Below are 21012 nucleotides of genomic sequence, written 5' to 3' on the forward strand. Positions count from 1 at the left end.
TTATCTACGTGAAATTATTCCCACAGATACACTCGTGCCCAGGGCAATGGCATAATATCAAGGCAAGAAAGATAGCAAGCAGCACAACCCCTAGCAACAATTATCGGATCTATTTTGTAGGAAAGCATACCTCTCAGAGACCTACATTAATTTCTTTTTACTTACCGGTACCACTGTTCCCCAGCTGAAGAGTTCTGAATCCACGCAGTCGAATCCTTCTCAAAAGTCTGTTTTGCGGGAACACTTCATTGACTGCTCCTTCCCCGCGATGCAGTTCTGAATCCTCCCTGTAGCAGGGGGTCCCACTTCTTGTGAGCACCAGACTCGACAGCAAAGCAGACGCTACACCAGGATCCTTCTGGAGAGCTTGATTGCAGAGGCGAAAAGACCCCAAGCCCAGAACTGGTGCTACTTATATAGGCCTAGGAGAGGCGTGTCTCATACCCGGATTGGTTATGCTTTCCACCTCATTTGCATGTTCCTCATCTGGTTTTCTCTCTCAGTACCTCACTGAGCCTCATTATCATACCTCATTTGCATGTCTCTCATCTGATTGGTTATTCTCTCTCAGTACCTCACTGAGCCTCATTATCATACTTCATTTGCATGTCTCTCATCTGATTGGTTATTCTCTCTCAGTATCTCATGGAGCCTCATTATCATGCCCGGGCCAGGTAATGACTTGGTGAAAAACTTTACTGCATATGTACACATTGGTTGTTTACCCAAACTTATGCGTGGTGGCCAGCGGTAGCCAGCGCCACCTTGTAATGGCATATGTGGCTTCCCACAATATGGTTGCTGGGAATTGAACTCAGAACCTTCAAAAGAACAGTCCACACCCTTATCCACTAAGCCATCTCTCCAGCCCCCCCCCCCCCGGAAATGCTTCCGGAAAACTGAAAATAGGGGCAAGCAAGATGGATCCGTGGGTAAAGGTGGGGGTGGGAGTCCTTGACTGGGACTTGGCTCTTTATCAGGTTCCCCTTCCTACCACCCTTCTCCACCGAAACCCCTTCAAAGCCCCCCAACATTAGGTAGGAGAGAAAGAAGGTTGGGGAGAAGGAGATGTTGATCTCATTTGACCACTTCCTGCTGATTAGGGGCATCAAGTTCCTAGGGGCAAATTATCTTATGGTCAGGATATGTCCAACTAGCAATTCAGCAATCCGGCAACAGCAGGAAGAGCAGCCGCCGCCACCTCTAGGGGCTCTGGCATTTCTATACCCTCTTAAAAGTCCCCAGAATTCTAAACATAAACTATCTGCAGCTGGCAAAGAGGCAAATCCTAGACTGATGTGGACCATTAGAAGCAACCCCATATCCCACACCGGGGATTAAAACAAAAATATAGACACATGACATATTTGGGTATTTTAAAAGATTTATTTATTTTATGTGAGTACACTGTCAGACACACCAGAAGAGGGCATCAGATCTCATTACAGATGGTTGTGAGCCACCATGTGGTTGCTGGGATTTGAACTCAGGACCTCTGGAGAAGCAGACAATGCTCTTAACCTCTGAGCCATCTCTCCAGCCCCCGTATTTATATTTTTTAAAGTCATCAAAATTCTCACTACAGATCCTTGCCTCCAAACCTTACAACCACAGTTCAATTTTTGAACTCATAAGATGGAAGGGGGCTACTGGCCTCCACAAACTGTCCCCAAACTGTGACATGTGCAAACTCCCATCTCCAAATAAATGTTAAAAAATAAAAATTAAAAACCTAAAAACAAAAAATAAGTAAATAAATAAATAAAAAGAAAAAAATTAATAAATGAAAAAAATAAAGAAAAAAACTAAAAACAAAACAGAAAGAAAAAGAGAGGGAGGGAGGGAGGGAAAGAAGAAAAGCAAAAGACAAAAGTCAGAGGAAGGCATAAATAGAAGATTTAAAAGGAGGAGGTCCGAGATAATAAAGTAAGAACTGTTTGAAAACAAACAGCAGAGATAAAACAACAGCATAGAAAAACTCCCAGGATGGAGCCGAGGGAAAGACAGAAAACACGGCGGAGCCCATAGCAGAGGGGTGGAGGGCCTTGTTAGGGTACAGCATCAGGGCTCTTCATGTCCCAGCCCCACAACGGTTACTATGGTTACTATGACCCACCAAGTGACATAACAGCTTCTGGGGTCAGAGAGTCTCAACACTGACACACACAGAATGTGATTTTTACAGAGTCGCCAAAAAGCCTCTGCAAGCAGGTGTTGTCCGGCACAGAATCAAGAAGGAACCTGAGGTACGGAGAAGACAACGCACCATAGCTTCGGAGCTGTGGTAAATACGATCCGATCCTGAGCAGAATCCGGTCTCCAGGCTCTGGCACCTCCTGCTACCTCCCGGATTCTGAAGACTTCGCATTTTTGGGAAGGAGGGCGGGAGATAGGGAGGCCAGACTCTACGCTGCTGCCAGCTTCTCTGGAGGATGGAGAAGCTGACAGAATACAGTGGGTTACAGAACGAACAGGGATGATCCTGGGACTGTCAGGGAAGTCAAGGAAACAAGTTTAATTCAACGGAGGTACTCAAAAGAAGTTTAAGCCATGGGGTGAAAGAGGCATTTAACTCCCTGAAATAAATCCTGGCGCTGCAGTTTTGACTCCCATTTGCTTACTTTCCTCTCCTCGTTCTCCCTTTGCGTCTTATTATTTATTTATTTTTAAATTTATTTATGCATCTTGTTTAATTATATTAATGAATGCTCTTGCCTGCATGTACACCTGTACACCAGAAGAGGGCATCAGATCCCTTTAGAGATGGTCTGGGAATTAAACTCAGAACCTCTTGAAGCTCTTAACTGCCAAGCTATCTCACCAGCTCTCATTTAGTGTGTGTGTGTGTGTGTGTGTGTGTGTGTGTGTGTGTGTGCCTGGAATTTGCCAAGCGGGTTAGGCTGCCTGGCTGGCCAGCAAGCCCTAGGGACCCACTTGTCTCTGCCTTCCGAACACCAGGATTACAAGCTGACGCCATTCCTCCTGGTGACTTTTCCACAGGTTCTGGGCACTGAATTCAGGTCCATGAGCTTGGCCGGCAAGCACTTCCTGCCTCAGCATTCCCCGGTGGTGCTATGGAGTCTTTAAAGAGGTAGTGATGCCATCAGCAGAGGCCCTACATCAGCAGTGCTAGTGTCCATGCAAGAAGAGGACACAGGGGCACACATGCTCACACTGGTGAGTCTATGGGAAGGCACGAGGAGAGGACAGCCATCTAGACACCAAGGAGAGTGAGCAGGAAGACCCCACTGACAGCTGGATCTCAGACTTCTGATCTCCAAGTTTTGGAGAAAATAAAATTCTATTGTTGAAGTGCTGAAGCCTGTGAGACTGTTAAGGAGAACTAGGCAACTACTATGTATCCACAGAAGAGCTGCTCAGGGCCACACCAGGGGTTCTTGTCTTCTTCGCATTTCTCCCAGGCCCATGGACTAAGGTAAAGACACTTAGTAACTTAACTGGAAATTCTGGTTTTTAATCGATTTAATTCATTTTATGTGTGTGGGTGTTTTGCCAGGCCCTGGAGTTCTGGTGGCTGTGAGTCACCATGTGGGTACTTGGGTCTCTGGTAAGGCATCGGTGCTTTTAACTCCTGAGAAACCTCTGCAGACCATACCTGAGAATTCTTTAAAGAGTTATAGATTAAATATATCCCTTAAAATCATATAAATTCTTTTACTTGGGGGTCTTGAAGGTCATTGCTTTCGTTTATATTTATATATTTAATTATCCTGAAATTGCTTTTTCTTTTCTTTTCTTTTCTTTTCTTTTTCTTTTTCTTTCTTTCTTTCTTTCTTTCCTGAGACAGGGTTTCTCTGTGTAGCCTTGGCTGTCCTGGAACTCACTCTGTAGACCAGGCTGACCTTGAATTCAGAGCTCTGCCTGCCTCTGCCTCCCAAGTGCTGGAATTAAAGGTGTACATGGCCACCTCTGACTGCTTTCATTTTTTATAGTGTATAATCCAGCAAAAACCTGAAAATGTTTGGAATATTTATCTCCTCTAGCAAATTTTATGCCGAGTTTTTTTTCATCTTGGTGGGGCGACTATCAGAAAGACCCGACAATAAAGTTTTTCACCTTCCTAAGCCCGTCCAGCTTCCAACCTCAGCATGTTGGGTGACAGGGAAGTTGACAATGACTACCAAGCTCATCCGGGACACATACAATGGAAATGCCTGAATTTGATCACATTTCCATCAACCCGACAAGAGTGACAGCCTCCTCACCACACACGTGGGAGCCCTGAAGAACCTGCTCCTCCCTCCCTTCTAAACACACACTGAGTGGGGGGCAGAGATCGGGTGGGGTGGCTCAGTGGCATGGCACTTGTCAATCATGCGGAGGCTCTGTCTTCCAGCACCATAGAGATAAGTTCAGATCAGAACTGAAGTGCCGCGCCGGGAACCTGGGCTGAGCAGTGCACACAGAACCATCCACAGTCAGATCAGACGGCTTCTCTCATGCGGGAAAACCTGTTATCATTCTCTTGCTCTATAATTCCTGCATTTCCTCTTTCAATGACTAAAACTATGTCAAACTCATTTTCATTTCTAATAATTTTCTAATTTCTGTCACAAGATTTCTTTTTTCTAATGTAAGAAATAACTCATTGGTTTTGTAATAGGTGTAAATCTACTCTTCTCTCAACACTGCACTTTTTCCTACAATGTTACTGTATGGGTGTGAGTGTTTTGCCTGAATGTGTGTCTGCACACCATGTGCACACCCGTGGGCTGCAGAACTGAACCCAGATCCCATACAAGATAAGCAAGTTTTCTTACGTGGGAAAAACCTCTCTAGCCCTGAAGAATGGGATATTTTTTAGGTTATGAAAACCCTCCCTCAAATAAATTATTTTTAATTACTTTTTCTAAGTGGTCAACAGACAGATGTGGTCACTGACCAGTGGCATCTAATTTCTATCGTATTGATGGGTCATGAAATTAAAAAAGACACCTAGAGCTGGGCACATACCTTTAACCCTAGCACTCAGGAAGCAGAGACAGGCAGATCTCTGAGTTTGAGACCAGTGTGGTCTACAGAATGAATTCCAGGACAGCCAGGGCTACACAGAGAAACTCTGACTCAACAATAACAACAACAACAAAACACACACACACACACATCGGGGCTCTATCCTCTTTAAAGATCAAAAATAGGTTGAAGAGATGGTTGACTGCTTTTCCAGAGGACCCAGGTTCAAGTGCCAGCACCCACATGGCAGCGCACAGCTGTTCCGTCACTCCAGCTCCAGGGGTCTGACATCCTCACATACACATGAAGGCAAAACACCAATGCACATAAAATAAAAAATAATTTTAAACATTATTTTTAAAACAAAACAAAAAGCCGGGTGTGGTGGCTCACACCTTTGATCCCAGCACTCGAGAGGCAGAGGCAGGCGGATTTCTGAGTTCGAGGCCAGCCTGTCTGCAAAGTGAGTTCCTGGATAGCCAGGGCTATACAGAGAAACCCTGTCTGGAAAAAAACAAAACCAAAAACCAACCAACCAAACAAACAAAAAGCCCAGGGTCTTACTATGTAGCCCAGGCTGGCCCAGATTTGAAGAGCTCTGCCTGCCTCTTCCTCCTTAGTGCTGTGATTAAAGGCATCACTGAGTGCATTGTTCAGTGACCCACTTAGAAAAAGGCCACCTGCCCTGTTCTTTTTTCTGTTTTCTGAGCCCAGCTCCTTGTGTGTACTAGGTAAATATTCTACTATGAGCCACATCCCAGGACTCAGTGTGTCCTCATAGTCCTTGTGTAGCCAAAGTCCATGCACAGTGCGTCACAGTGGAACTCTCAGGGCTTACATTAAGGTTTAGGAGATAATGCTTAATGCACTAGAGAAGCAGAAGCAGGCAGAGCTTTGTAAGTTCAAGACCAGCTCCGACTATGTAGTGAGTTCCAGGACAGCCAGATATAAACCTGGCTCAGAGAGAGACAGAGAGAGACAAAGAAACCATGTCTCAAAAAACAAAACAAAACAAACAAACACAGGTAGGAGTTAGATACCTGGATGAGCGTTTGTACGAGGAGCCAAGCTGCTAGACCATGGAGGGAAGCTGCTGTTGGCGCATGCCTGCTCAGCTGAGGGTACCCTGGGGAAAGGGCCTCTCTCCTCCTGAGTGGTGGCATGCAAGCTTGTCCCGTCCATTCTAACACCTGCGCTTTGGGTTAGAGAGAAGAAAAGGAAAGCAAGCTCTTTGACATAGTCTGCCTTGTCTGCATTGGTTCTGGGTACACGTCAACCACCCCCTCGTTTGTCTTCTCATGGAGAAGACAGAATTAAAGACATCCTGGATTCTACTGGGAAATGTCTTTTTCTGTGTAAGAAATCCATGACGGACACTTTCACCTTTTTTTTTTTTTTTTCATTTTGGTTTTTTGAGACAGGGTTTCTCTGTGTGCCCTGGCTGTCCTGGAACTCACTCTGTAGACCAGGCTGGCCTCAAACTCAGAAATCTGCCTGCCTCTGCCTCCCAAGTGCTGGGATCAAAGGTGTGCGCCACCACTGCCCGGCCCACTTTCACATTTCATGTTTTACCTTAAACCACGGTACTGGCTGGTTTTGTGTGTCAACTTGACACAAGATGGAGCTATCACAGAGAAAGCCTCCCTTGAGGAAATGCCTCCATGAGACCCAGCTGTAAGGCATTTTCTCAATTAGTGATCAAGGGGGAGGGCCCATTGTGGGTGGTGCCATCCCTGGGCTGGTAGTCTTGGGTTCTATAAGAGAGCAAGCTGAGCAAGCCAGGGGAAGCAAGCCAGTAAGTAACATCGCACCATGGCCTCTGCATCAGTTCCTGCCTCCGGGTTCCTGCCCTGTGTGAGTTCCAGTCCTGACTTCCTTTGGTGATGAACAGCAGTGTGGAAGTATAAGCTGAATAAACCCTTTCCTCCCCAACTTGCTTCTTGGTCATGATGTTTGTGCAGGAATAGAAACCCTGACTAAGACAAACCACCTTTCTGGATGTGAATGGAACTCTGGCCTCAATCAGTCCTGGGATTTGTGTCCATCCCAAGGGCAAAGATTTTGGGCTTTACACAGTCTAGACTATAACAGGCCTCAGACCTGACTCCACAATTGAAGTACAGTTCATGCAGTTAACACTCAACACACAGACAAAATTACCTGCCAAATTAAAAACAACCGCCTAACCCATCAAAGCCAAATTAAAAACAACCGCCTAACCCATCAAAGTCCTCAGTTCCGGGAAGGTCTCTCCACGCACTAGCCTGGCTTGTTGGCATCAGTAGCCCCCCTCCCGGCTAACCGTCCTTCTTAACTGAAGTATGACAACCAGGATATGCTTTTCGTGTGTGCTTAAAATCTCACCCAGTGCTAGACTGGTCCCCCAGACACTCAGTAAAGTCGCTGGCAGCTAACGAAGACTTTCTGTTGGCTCAAACCCACGCCTAAGCGGTCTACTCTGACGAGCAGCCCCTAAAGAGACACATCTCTAGGGAAGTTTGTGTTGACCGCTGAGATCAAAAGCATTGCCTGTGTGGTGTTAAACAGAAGTCTGTCTTCATGCTGTGCTCTTCGTAGTCAGTTTTAGAGGCACAGCAGTGATTATCATGTGACTAATACATCATGACAGGACACTACTGTGCTAGGTGCCTTTCCCCTGGTTAGCACCCCCGTCACGCCACCCCACCCCGCACTCGGCTTCCCTCACATTCACAACTCCTTGCAATTTTAAATATCACGCTTGTCTGAACTTGAGGCCTTTACATAGGTGCCTCTCTCTCCCTTGTGCCTTTTAACATCATAGTGCACACAAATAAGAATAATACTGTGACATTACCATCCTTTCTTTTATAGACCACCTTACCACCACACAGGATTTCTCCCACCTCCCATGCTGGGCTACCATCATCCTCCTCTCACCCATGACAGGTCTCCTTTGCAGAGCCCTACCTAAGGGCAAGGACAAAGGAAAAGCAAGGGGAAGGAAGGGAAGGAAAGGGAAGGGAAGGGGAGAAGAGAAAGGGGTGGGAGGGAAGAGGCAGGTTTTAAATTCACAACAGCCATATGCAATACTTATCTGATCAAGACTTCTTTTTTTCTTTTTGAAAACTTTTAAAGATTTATTTATTTATTATATTTATATGAGTATACTGTCGCTGTCTTCAGACACACAGAAGAGGGCATCAGATCCCATCACAGATGGTTGTGAGTCACCATGTGGTTGCTGGGAATTGAACCCAGGACCTCTGGAAGAACAGCCAGGGCTCTTAACTGTTGAGCCATCTCTCCAGCCCCCTGATCAAGACTTCTTAATACTAACCTCTTCCACTTTTTTTTTAAAGATCTATTTATTATGTATACACCATTCTGTCTGCACGTATGCCTACAGGACAGAAGAGGGCACCAGGTTTCATTAAGGAGTTTGTGAGCCACCATGTAGTTGCTGGGAATTGAACCCAGGACCTTTGGAAGAACAGCCAGCACTCTCAACCTCCAAGCCATCCTTCCAGCCCCAACCTCTTCCACTTTTGATAGTCACCATCCACAAATAAATCTATTCATGAGTAAGTGGATGGAATTGAAAGTCTTTATGACTTCTAAAATGAGACCAAATTGAAACTCCTTTTTTAGACTCTAATGGCTCCTCTTTTTGTTTGACTGTCAAAAGAATTCCGAGCAAAAGGCACAACAGGAGCGACAGTTGTAGGGACTCCAGCTTCAGGAACACCAGCACCCTCTTCTGGTCTTCACGTGCATCTGCACTCATGTGCACAGAGCCAACACACAATCAATGCTTAACTTTTTAATAAATAATTGTATATATAAGGAAGTAAATAATTAAAATAAAGATTTAACTTTTTAAATGAAGGGCTTCTTTGTGCATCTGGACAGTTGACAGAGGTGAGACCATCTGGCAGTCTCCTTCAGTGGTGGAGGGAAAAGAAGATGATGCTGAGGAACAAGCTTGTGGTAGAAGGCGTGAAATGATGGCTTCAAACACAGCCAGAGGCGGTGGGAGGGGAGGCAGGGGCAGGGCTAACAGGAATCTGTTGATAGCCTTGATCAGGGTGAAGACAAAGCAGTCAAGACTAGTTCACAGGAGGTTCAGTTGACCAGCCACGTGGAAAGCAATTTCATTGGCTGAAATCTGGAAGGCCGAGAGAGGAGACAGACATTATTATGGATTTTGTTTTGTTGATATTAAGTCTCTAATATAAATGAAACAAACTAAGAGTTAAGCAAGCAGTTGGGTATACAGAGATCAGGGATTATTAAGATCTGTACTCGGGCTGGAGAGATGGCCCAGCAGTTATGAGCACTGAGTTCAAATCCCACCAACCACATGGTGGCTCACAACCATCTGTAATGAAATCTGATGCCCTCTTCTGGTGTGTCTGAAGACAGCTACAGTGTACTTACATATAATAATAAATAAATCTTTGGGCCAGAGCAAGTGGGGCCGGAGCAAGCAGAGGTCCTGAGTTCAGTTCCCAGCAAACACATGAAGGCTCACAACCATCAGTACAGCTACAGTGCACTTATATACATTTTTTTTAAACAAAGATCTGTACTGGGAAGAAATTTTACATGTATGTAAGCACTTGAGATAACATCACATAGTAAGACCCTGTAATAGAGAAGCTGTCTCAAGACAAAGTCACTCCAATATTTAGAACCTGAGAAAAAGAAAAGGAAGAAGAGGAAGAAGGAGAAGAGGAAGAGGAAATAGACACATACACAGGAACTAAGAAAGAGCGGCCATTGAGGTAGAACTAGGAGAGGGAGAGCCATGTCTTAGAAGTCTCAGGGATAAAGAAAGCATGGGGTTGTAATGACTCAGCAGTTAAGAGCACTGGCTGCTCTTGAAGAGGACCCAGGGTTGAATCCTAGCACTCACATGGCAGCTCACAGCCATCTATAACTCCAGTTTCATAAGATCTAGTGCTCTCCTATGGTCCCTTCAAGTACTGCATGCATGTGGTACTCTTACATATATGCAGGCAAAACGCTCCTATACATAAAGTAAAATTCTTGTTTTAAAGAGAGAGAGTCAGGATGGTTAGAGTAAAAACAACAGCAACAAACATTAGTGGTGACTCGGAGAAACCAGAGGGCCCACACATTGCTTGGTGGGCATAAATGGCACAGCCAACTTGGAAAACATTTTGGGATTTTCTCAAATCTAGAGGTACCATCTGACCCAGAGAGTATTAAAAGTAAAAATACCTGTCCACATAAAAATTATTTTTTAAAGGGACTAGAGAGATGGTTCAAGGGTTAAGAGCACTTGCTGCTCCTGCTGAGACTAGACCAGGGTCGCTTGTAACCCTCTGTAACTCCTGGGCATCCGCACCCTCTTTTGGCTTTCTGAGGCTTGAGCAAGCACACACATGGTACAAACACATACATGCAGAAGACCCCCCCACACACACACACACACCATCCACGCTTCTCCAGTCCCTTCTGCTTCTTCACATTGTCCCAAGAGCGGCTCTGGATGGTGGTCGCTGTGGGTGAAGCCCGTGGACTAAGAGAGTTCAGAAGCTCAGATGGTGTTGCTTATTCTCAGGAGGAAATCCATGTGGATTGCAGCTCACTTCCAGCTCCCACATGCACCTGTCTTCATGGCCAACACTACCGAGAGCCGCACCGCAGTTGCCATTTCTTGTGTGTCATTGACACAAGCCTCTACGGGGAAGAGCAACCTGTCCCTGTCCTGGCTGGGAGTCCCTTCTGAGCCTGCTTTGCAGGCTCCCTCCAGGAGAGTCAGTGAGGCCTCAGTGTGCGCGTGAGCATGGATCTGTGGCCCGCTGGTTTTAGCTGTCTGCGTTCTGTCCCCTTGGGCAGATAACAGCCAATGATGTCTTCTGATATAAAATCGCTGTTTGCACAGGGGGAACCGGAGCAAGAGGAACTGGCTTCCAGAGTGGGGTGGGGTCTGCGGGCTGAGAGTGAGATAGGAAAGAGCAAAGAGGGAGGAAAAGAGAAGAGAGAGTTGAGAGAAAGAAGAAAAAGAAGAGAGGAGAGAGAAGAGAGGAAAGAGAGAGAGAGGAAAGAGAGAGGAGAGGAAAGAGAAGAGAGAGAGAGAGAGATCTCCCGGCCCACTCCGTGTCCTTTCACTGCTGTCTTTGTGAGTAAACTGTCTGTTTCTACCACTGTCCCTGCATCCCGGTGGCTTCCTTGCTTCAGGACATGATGACCTGCAAATGCCTGCAGATGTCCTCTGGCTGCAGCGCCCAGCGGTCAGCGCTGGAGATGCGGGGGCGTGTCCCGTGACGTCAGGAACTGGGAGGAACCTGCCCCGGAAGCGGGCGCTGAGGACCTGGGAGCACGGTCATGGAGGCACCCGGGGTGCTGCTGGTGATGGGTGTGAGCGGCTCCGGAAAGTAGGTCGTTGGGGGGACTGGGGGACGGGCGGATGGGAGCTGGGAGGCTGTGTGGGCCCTGAGCCCTGGGAGCCATGCCTTTGCGGCCCCTGCTGAGGACCCCTGCTGTCCTGCCCCGCTGGCAGCTGCTCCCCAGGGTCACCGCGGACCGTGGCTAGCGACCCTTCTCAGCCTTACAAACCTGGGCCTGGTGGCACCTCGCAGAACAGTGTGGGAGGGTGAGAACCCCAAACCAGGAGGCAAACGTCGCCCTGGGTCTTTGTACAAAGCTTTGCCTGGGTGCATGGTCTCCCTAGTAGGTGAGTGTCTGGATTCTTCCAAATAGATTTTGAAAAGTGAGAAACAAGCTTGATCGTGTGCCTGCTCAGGCTGGAATGTTAATATGAAAGTGCTGCTAAAACTCTGCAAAATGTGCATTTTCTTCTCAGCCCAGTGTTGGAAGGTTCAGAAGTAAGCAAGCAAGCGGTAGGCATTTGGTTTGATAGACGCCATCTAACTGCAAGGTTCTTTAAACTGAAAGTGAAACGGAACAGAGTAACTCGGTGGTGGAGTGTTTGATTGTCGTGCCGGGTGTGTGTGTGTGTGTGTGTGTGTGTGTGTGTGTTCATTCCCAGCACCACAGAGTGAACAAACAAACCCCAGAGGCGAAAACCCCGCTGTTGTACGACTCTACCCAGAAACCCTTTCACTTCTGTCCAGAACCACACAAAGCCCATAGTACGAGCTCAGATTGTCTTTGTGGTAGAGACTGGGGGATAAGCCTGAGAGCATCACCGGTGTTTGTTTTCTGATGGAGTGGCTGGACTGGGCTGATTTGGAAACAGTTCAGGGGCTGGGGAGTCGATAGAGGCGCTGAATGAGAACTCAGTTGAGTGACAGGTACTGCAGGGTGAAAAACTAAGGGGAACTCTACAGGAGAGATGGAGGAGGGTGTTGATGGCACGGGATCCATCTCTGCTCCTGTTGGTGTGTCTTGTGTCTATGGGGTTTTGGTCTGAGTACCACAAGGGTGCAGTGCACACGGTGGTCAGAAGAGGGCACCAGAGTACCTGCAATGGGAGTTCCATACAGATGGTTGCAAGCTGCCATCTGGATTCTGGGAACCAAATCCAGAGGCCCCGGAAGAGCAGCCAGTGGTCTAACTGCTGTGCTACCTTACCAGCATTGTGTGTATCTGGTAAGCTAGCAGTGCTTTGAGATTTTACGGGCCTCCGAACTTTACAGTGTGCTGGCATTTAAACTTTTTATTAAACCCCTCTCATTGGATGTATCAACCACACTTCAGGGCAGGTCCCATCCTGGGGAGTAGTTGGCCAACAAAAAAATAAACTCAGTAGTATTTAAAGGAAAAAAAAACTCTCTCTTGAATCTTTGATAAAAGCACAATTTTCTTCATTCATTCAGTGTTCTCTCTTAAAATATAAACATTTATGCAGTAGGGACTAAAACATTCTCTCATTATTTTTGGTTGGTTGGTTGGTTGGTTTGGTTTGGTTTTTCAAGACAGGGTTTCTCTGAGTAACAGAACCCTGGCTGTCCTGGACTCATATTGTAGACAAAGTTGGCCTTGAACTCAGAGATCCACTTGCCTCTGATTTCTAGTGCTGGGATTAAAGGCGTGCACCACCATACCTGGCTAGTTTTGGGTTTTTGAGTTAGCATCTCCGTGTGCTATCCAATAGTCTAGAACCAACTGTCCATTTCCCTGCCTCCACTTCTTATATCTACCACAGAGCTACAAAACATTATTGAGAAAAAAACCTTTACCTGGTGTTTGTGTGTGTGTGTGTGGAATTATTTTTTAAGACAGTGTCTACATAAGACAGCCTGTGTGGGCTAGAGATCTCCTTAGAGAGATCCTCCTGCCTTTGCCTCCAAGTGTTGGGATCTCAGGTATGTGCTACCACCCCTAGCTCAGAGTTTTAGTTAGATATGATACATTGCTTTCTGGCTAATACACCTTCACCAGTATTCCTAAGGACAGTGAAGACCGTCTCTAGACTCCATGGCTAAGGGCATGTCTGCTTTGCGACCATGAAGGAGCCTGAATCTCAGCTGTGCATCTCTCAGGCACTCTTTCAGAACAGCTGGCACTCATATGTGTTAGGCAGAAATAACAATGTCTGTATTCTCTCCACAGATCCACTGTGGGTGCGCTGCTGGCCTCCAAGGTAACTCTCCTTGCCCACTGTGTTCTTGTCCACGGCTTCCTCCCTTTCTTCTGGCCTATGTTTGTGCAGATACCTCAACATGGTCATCCAGGTTTCTTCCTGGTAGTGGTAAATCAGAGCTATCAGTGAGAGAGGGGCAGCCCCAGACCAGTGGTGTCTACACCTGCCTGCCAGGAAGCTCCTGGTGGCTGTCACAGGGGCCATCATGCTGACGCTACGTCTATCTTTCCTTTTGTTCCTAAAGCTGGGATGGAAATTCTATGATGCCGATGATTACCACTCCGAGGAGAATCGGATAAAGATGGCGAAAGGGGTACCACTGAGCGACCAGGTAACATCGGCCACGGGTGTCCAGTATTGCTGTAAGACGCCTCCACATCCGTTAGCCTAGAATCTGAACCTCCTCCGTGAATTCAGCCCCAGGAATGACCCACCTCTGCCCTCCCTGGATGCAGCCTGCCACAGCTTTTTTGCAGGACTTTTAATCTGTAGTCCTCGAGTGGGCAGAGGCTCCTTTGTGCTCGTACAGGGAAGTCAGCGCCTCCCGGGTCCTTTCACTTCCCCTCCACCACCAAGTTCTGGTGAATTCCACTCCAGGACCACAGCAATCACGCAAACTCCAATGTGGCCATGCGTCTTAGTTACTTTTCTGTTGCTATGCTGTAAAGCATGACCACGGCATCTCATAAAAAGCGTTAATTGGGCTTATGATGTCTGAGGGTTGGAATCCATGACGGTGGTACATGTTGCGGCAGCAGAGAGAGCTGAAACTTTACATATCGATCTGAGGCATGAGGCAGAGAGCAAGCTGGGAATGCTCACATCTTCTAAAAGCTCAACTCCTCCGCCCAAGGGCAAACTTCCTCCAAAAAGGTGAGGATTCTTCTTAATCCTTCCTCAAAACTTTCATCAGTCGGGGAAGCGGGTAGTCAAACGCCCGAGTCTTCGCGGGCCATTCTTACTCAAACCACCACACCATGCCACCACGTCTGAGACTCTCCCAGCGTGTTGCCGATCTCTTTTAGAAATGTCAGGTACATCTCCAATCGGAGCCACTCAGCTCCTTAGCCACGCCCACCTCCATCTTCATCAGAACCACTCAGCCTCTTGGTCTCTCCCGTGACCGTGTTCCTCCTCGTGGGATTTTTGTGTCCACTGTCCTACTGCTTGCTCTCTGTGTTTCCTCCTTCATGACTGACTGGCCCATGTTCATCGTAAAGTCTCAGATCCTAGGCCACTCCTTGGGGGAGCCTACTCAGAGGTGGTACTTCCTGTTGAGTTGAAAGTTTTATAATCCACCAAAAATAAGGCTTGCGTGAGAAGTGAATTTGAGCTGTTTAGATGCTGTAGTGGTTTGAATACGCTTGGCCCAGTGAGTGGTACTATTAGGAGGTGTGGCCCTGTTGAACTGGATGTGGCCTTTCAGGCATGGGCTTTAAGACCCTCATCCTAGTGCCCTGGAAGCCAGTCTTTTCCTATTTGCCTTCGGAACTAGATGTAGAACTCTAGGCTCCTCCATGGTGCCTGCCTGGGCACTGCTGTGCTCACTCGCCTTAATGATACTGAACTGAACCTGTAAGCCAGCCCCAATTAAATGTTGTCCTTAGAAGAGTTGCTTTGGTCATGGTGTCTGTTCTCAGCGAGGAAAACCCTAGCCAAGATAGATGCAAAAGAAAGGAGAGGGGTGCGGGGTTGTGGGGTGGCAACACTCCTACAGAATCCCGGGAAAGGAAGTAGAACTTTCTTGGCTGACATGGGGACTTCAAGCTCGAGTCCCCTTCTGCTACACAGCGGCAGGAGCTGCTTTAGGGAATACACCCGAGAGGCTGGAGAGGTGGCTCCGTGCTTAAGAGCTCTGGCTGCATTTGCAGAGGCCTGGGGTCCTGTTCCCAGCACCCACGGGGCACTCACAGCTGCTAGGACTCCAGTTGCAGGGGCTTCCCCAGCCCTTTTCTGGCCCCACTGAGAACCAGAAGCTCTCAGTGTGAGTAGACGCCACGCAGGCAAAACACTCCCGTAAAATAAAACAAAACTTAAAAAGAAAAAAGATATATCCAGGAAGTTAAAAGGTTTAGAATAATAGCATCATCTTTCTAATGTCCTTTCATGCTTGAATGTGTAGGAAACCTTGGCTAACCAGAGTCATTTTGGGAGGCAAACTCAAATGGTGTGTTAAGACATTAGTTCAAGGGCTGGAGAGATGGCTCAGCGGTTAAGAGCACTGATTGCTCTTGCAGAGGTCCTGAGTTCAATTCCCAGCAACCACATGGTGGCTCACAGCCATCTGTAATGAGATCTGATGCCCTCTTCTGGTGTGTCTGAAGACAGTGACAGTGTACTCACATAAACAAATCAGGTTTTTTTTTGGGGGGAGGGGTGGTTTTGAGACAGGGTTTCTCTGTATAGCCCTGGCTGTCCTGGAACTCACTCTGTAAACCAGGCTGGCCTCAAACTCAGAAATCCGCCTGCCTCTGCCTCCCGAGTGCTGGGATTAAAGGCGTGGGCCACCACTGCCTGGCTATAAACAAATCTTTTAAAAGACATTAATCCAAGGCTGGGGTAGAACTCAACTGCAGATCAAGTGCATAGCTGTAGGTTCTGATGAGACGCATTGAAAGAATCTATCAGCCATAGTCAAGTCAGAGGTGTGTGCATGGAAGACAGGGAGGACGTCTGCACCAGTGGGGAATTGGAGGGGGTATGAAGTATTGTAACTTAAGGGAATTTATAGTTTTATGAAATGAGCCATCGAAACCAGAACCAAGGAAATGTTTCTGTGGTGGTAGGCCTGTGGCTTGGCCCCCCAGCCTGTCCATGCCCAGTTCTCATAGCCACTGAGATCTCTTTGAAGCTGACTGTTGGGACTATGGTACGGCCGTTTCCGCACAGGCAGTACTGGGGAAGCTACTTTGAGTCTGTTCTAATTTCAGGACAGGATTCCATGGCTTTGCACCTTGCACGACATTTTACTAAGGTATGACGTCATACCCGCCCGTGGTATAATCCAGTAAATTTAAAAATCACTTCGGAAACCACAACTAGATGCATCCAACGGGGTGGGGACAAACACTTAGTGCTTGCATATACCAGGTACCCAGCCAACCTCCGTCCTCGGGACAGCTCTGGATGGGCCCATTTTACGGGTGAGGAACTGATGTCCGGGAATAGAACACTTGAGCCTAAGACTGCTCAGTTCACAGACAAAAGACCCTCAATTTAAGATTGCTTAGCCCACTGCTTAACTCCATTTTCAAGTAGCACTTGACATTGGCAGAGACTGCCCCATCACCTACGATTGAAACCTTTGTTTTTTTTTTTTTTTTTTTTTGTTTTGTTTTGTTTTGTTTTTTGAGACAGGGTTTCTCTGTGTAGCCCTGGCTGTCCTGGAACTCACTTTGTAGACCAGGCTGGCCTCGAACTCAGAAATCCACCTGCCTCTGCCTCCTTTGCATTGTTTCATTCTTCAGCCCTCATCCTTTTTTTGGGGTGGGGTGGGGTATGTGTTTTCTTATATTTTGAAAACAGAGATGTGGCTTTGGGACAGCCTGTTGTTCTAGCCTGTTCAGCTCTGAAGAAAACGTACAGAGACATCTTGATCCGAGGAGGAAGTGATGCGCCCCTGAAAAGTGATGACTCAGCAAAGGAACCGCTGGCTGGTGGGAAGCTCCTGGTGGTCTACCTCTGCGGCTCGTTTGACATCATTTATGGACGCTTGCTCCAAAGAAAAGGACATTTTATGCCGCCCGAGTTACTGCAGTCCCAGTTTAGTATTCTGGAGCCCCCATCAGCTCCCGAAAACTTCATCCAAGTCAGCGTGGACAAAAGTCTCCCGGAGATCACCGCTGCCGTTATGGAAGCCCTCAAGTGAAGAACTCGTTCATAGCAGAGTACACTCTGCTCCCAAGCTCCTCGCCCGTGGTGTCTTCTGAATTCTTTATTTTTAGAGGCAGTGTTTCTCTGTTGACCAGGGTGGTCTGGAATGCAGAGATCTGCCTGCCTCTGCCACCCCGAGGGCAGGGATTAAAGGCGTACACCACCACCATCGGGCTGTACTGTAAATTCTTAATTGGGGAAAAACCGCAGTGCTTGGAGGCAGAAGCCGTTGTTTGACTGTGTTAGGAGTTTGTGGCATGGTTGGCAGTGTGCAGCTGTGAGAGGACAGGGGGAGGGTGTTAAAAGTTAAAAATGCACTTGAGAGATGGCTCAGTGGTTAAGAACACTGACTGCTCTTCCAGAGGTCCTGAGTTCAAATCCCAGCAGCCACGTGGTGTCTCACAACCATCTGTAAAGGGATCGGATGATCTCTTTTGGTGTGTCTGAGAGCTACAGTTTACTCGTGATGTGATAAATCTTTTTTTTTTTTTTTTAAAGTTAAAGACTGAAGTTTAAATTGACATACAATGAAACCTGATGGCCAGAGGAAATCCTGTAATCAGTGCTAGAAATTACTACCTTGCGAAAGAACAATAGCTTGTGCCTGTATCTGTACAAAAGAATGAAATTTGCTATCTCGGAAACTGGTTTCAGCAATAGAAACCCCAACAGAACCAAGCCGCCCACTGCATGCCACACGCCCAGTACAGTGGCAACTACTTTTAAATATTTCACGTTAGCATAGAAAATCATAGGCTCCATCTTCTGTCATTTGCTATCTATAATCTCATTTATTGTCATTGTTATTAGTGGGTTGTTGTTACAGGTGGCCTCCAACTCAGACAGTTGCCTCTTTCTGCCTCTCCAGGGCTGGATTGAAGGCTTGCCCCACCATAAACGACTTCGTTTTCATACATCTGTCTTTATACTTTATTCTAATTCATTGCCCTGTCTCACTGCCCTTCCCCCACTCTGTGTCTCCTGCTTCTTTCTGGCAGGTTCCCGTCCTTTCCCTAGATGGCCATCTTCCTGCACTCATGGCTATCACCCTTTCTTTAGACCTTTTCTCACACACACACACCACCTAATATGTATATATAAGTTTAGGACCTGCTTGGGGGAGAATGGGGTCTTTTCGCAACTACCCAAAATTTCATTGTGTGTCCACACGTTTTTGTTTTTTTTGTTTTTTTGTTTTTTTTCGAGACAGGGTTTCTCTGTAGCCCTGGCTGTCCTGGAACTCACTTTGTAGACCAGGCTGGCCTCAAACTCAGAAATCCGCCTGCCTCTGCCTCCCGAGTGCTGGGATTTAAGGCATGCGCCACCACGCCCGGCTGTGTCCACACGTTTGAGGGACATCTCATCCTGCCTCCATTTCCTGATAGGGTTACAGGCGGCTGCCTTTTTGGTTGAGCAGTGTGACGGATCATCTTGTCAACCTGGTGGGACTTAGTTAGAATCACCGTGGGGAAAGACTTTGAGGGGTTTTCTCCTTTTTAAAATCACCTTTGTGTTGGTTTTTTGAGATACTAGCTCAAATCTCCCCAATCTCCGAGAATTCGTTATATAGACCAGGCTGGCCTCAAACTCACAGAGTAGTAAGACTAAAGGTGTGTGTTACCACACCCGGCGAGGGATTTTTTTTTTTTCTAATGAGTTTTTTTTTTTAAGATTATTTATTTTATGTATGTGAGTACACTGTTGCTGTCTTCAGACACACCAGAAGAGGACATCAGATCCCATTACAGATGTTTGTGAGCCACCATGTGGTTGCTGGGAGTTGAACGCAGGACCTCTGGAAGAGCAGTCAGTGCTCTTAACCACTGAGCCATCTCTCCAGCCCTTTCTAATGAGTTGGACGTGGGAAGACACACCCCAGCGTGGGCAGCACCACCCCACGACCCAGGTCCTACACTGAATGAAAAGGGTTCATGAACTGATCCCAGGCTTCAGAGCTCCGTGCTTCTGTCTGTGGATGCAGTGTGACCAGTCACCGCCGGCTCCAGCCACTCTGAGTCCCTGCCATGATGGACTGTATCCTGTCAAATTGTAAAGCCATAGTCAACCCGCTCACTCTTCCTCAGGCTGCTTCTTGCCAAGTGCAAACATGAAGCCTTTGCCCTCCTTTGCTCAGTTATTTGGGACATGTCCTGCCTGGCTTCGGACTTGACACAGTCAAGGGAGAGACAGGCCACCCTCTATTCTCAGATGAGGATAAAAGACTTCCCTACATGGGCGAGGTGTGGTGATGCTTACCTTTAATCCCAGCATTCCAGAGACAGCTGTATCTCTGAGTTTGAGGCCAGCCTGGCCTCTAGAGCTATACAGTGAGACTTGTCTCAAGATAACAGCAAATAAATAAAAATAGGAGAGGCAGAGGCTTAGGACAACCAGGGCTATACAGAGAAACCCTGTCTCGAAAAACCAAAAAAAAAAAAAAAAAAGAGAGAGAGAGAGAGAGAGAGAGAGAGAGAGAGAGAGGCAGAGGCAGGAGGATTTCTGAGTTCAAGGCCAGCCAGAGTGAGTTCCAGGACAGCCAGGACTACATAGAGAAACCCCGTCTTGAAAAAAAACCAAAATAAAATAAAATAAAATAATAAAAATAAGAGTTCCCCACAGTGGGTGGTAGAGGAAGGAGAGCCAGCGAAGCAAGTGTGTGCTGAGTTACAGCTATGACCTATGCTCCGGAGGGCTGACAACACAAAATGGATCTGTGGTTCTTAGGTGGCCCTACTCAGAGTAAGAGGGAGAGACAGGCTACCTTCTACTCTCAGGCTAGAGTCCTCCAAGAACCTTGACACCTGGGTCCAGATCTGCTGAAAGAGAAGAATCCCGGGTGGACTGTTCCCTTGCTCAACTCTCTTCTCGCGATGGAAAGGAAAGCAGGGCTTGCATTAGACTTGCACCAACCCAGCAGACATAGCTCAGTGTAGAGAACACTTGCTTAGCATGTGTAAGGCCACCAAGTGTGACCCCAGCACTGCAAACACCACCAGATGCCTTCGCAGTCAGTGTACTGAACCATCTTGACCAGGGTGTTCAGGGAGCCGACCTGAGAGCCTTGTACATGTGCAGAGCAGCCTGGTCCAGAACCCTATGTAGCTTGTGTACACTATCACTGGAAGGAAGCATCAGAGAGACTCACTATGGTAAAGTCCAGAGCTGGTGAGGTTCTGACGGGGCACCAGGCGGGATCTGCAGAGTGGCTGTTATCTGGACAAGATCAGAGGAGAATGGAGCATAGAAAGGGATGGGATGGGGCTGGTGAGATGACTCATCGGGTAAGAGCACTTACTGCTCTTCCAAAGGCCCTGAGTTCAAATCCCAGCAACCACATAGTGGCTCACAACCACCCGTAATGAGATCTGACACCTCCTTCTGGTGTGTCTGAAGACAGCTACAGTGTACTTATATATAATAAATAAATCTTTGGGCCAGAGGGAGCAGGGTTGATTGGAGTGAGCAGAAGTCCTAAATTCAATACCCAACAACCACATGAAGGCTCACAACTATCTGTACAGCTACAGGGTACTTTTATTTATTTTACACACACACACACATATATCTTAAAAAAATAAGGAAGATGAACACAGCCGAGGAATGTGCTG

General features: G+C 47.2%; 1 protein-coding gene and 1 long non-coding RNA gene across 4 annotated transcripts; both read left to right on the plus strand.

Moving 5' to 3' along the window:
* The first annotated feature begins 572 nt into the window (after positions 1-572).
* 1700066J03Rik (RIKEN cDNA 1700066J03 gene) lies at positions 573-2599 on the plus strand. The gene is made up of 2 exons (NR_126543.1): positions 573-674; positions 2186-2599. It is a non-coding gene; the product is annotated as an RIKEN cDNA 1700066J03 gene (long non-coding RNA).
* An 8673-nt stretch (positions 2600-11272) lies between these two features.
* On the plus strand, positions 11273-18317 carry Idnk (idnK gluconokinase homolog (E. coli)). Of its 3 annotated transcripts, none has more exons than NM_198004.3 (5): positions 11273-11360; positions 13501-13531; positions 13776-13862; positions 16462-16505; positions 17057-18317. In NM_198004.3, exons 1-5 carry the CDS (start codon positions 11311-11313, stop codon positions 17397-17399), a joined length of 555 nt encoding a protein of 184 aa, NP_932121.2. In that variant the 5' UTR covers positions 11273-11310; the 3' UTR covers positions 17400-18317. The 3 variants fall into 3 exon arrangements, with proteins under 3 accessions (NP_932121.2, NP_001041525.1, XP_030103311.1); XM_030247451.1 differs by lacking the exon at positions 11273-11360 and adding an exon at positions 11491-11659 and having other exon boundaries at positions 17057-17573; NM_001048060.2 differs by lacking the exon at positions 16462-16505.
* Positions 18318-21012: the final 2695 nt, after the last annotated feature.

Source organism: Mus musculus, chromosome 13 (assembly GCF_000001635.26).
Source record: "Mus musculus strain C57BL/6J chromosome 13, GRCm38.p6 C57BL/6J".
In the NCBI taxonomy this organism is placed as follows: Eukaryota; Metazoa; Chordata; class Mammalia; order Rodentia; family Muridae; genus Mus; species Mus musculus.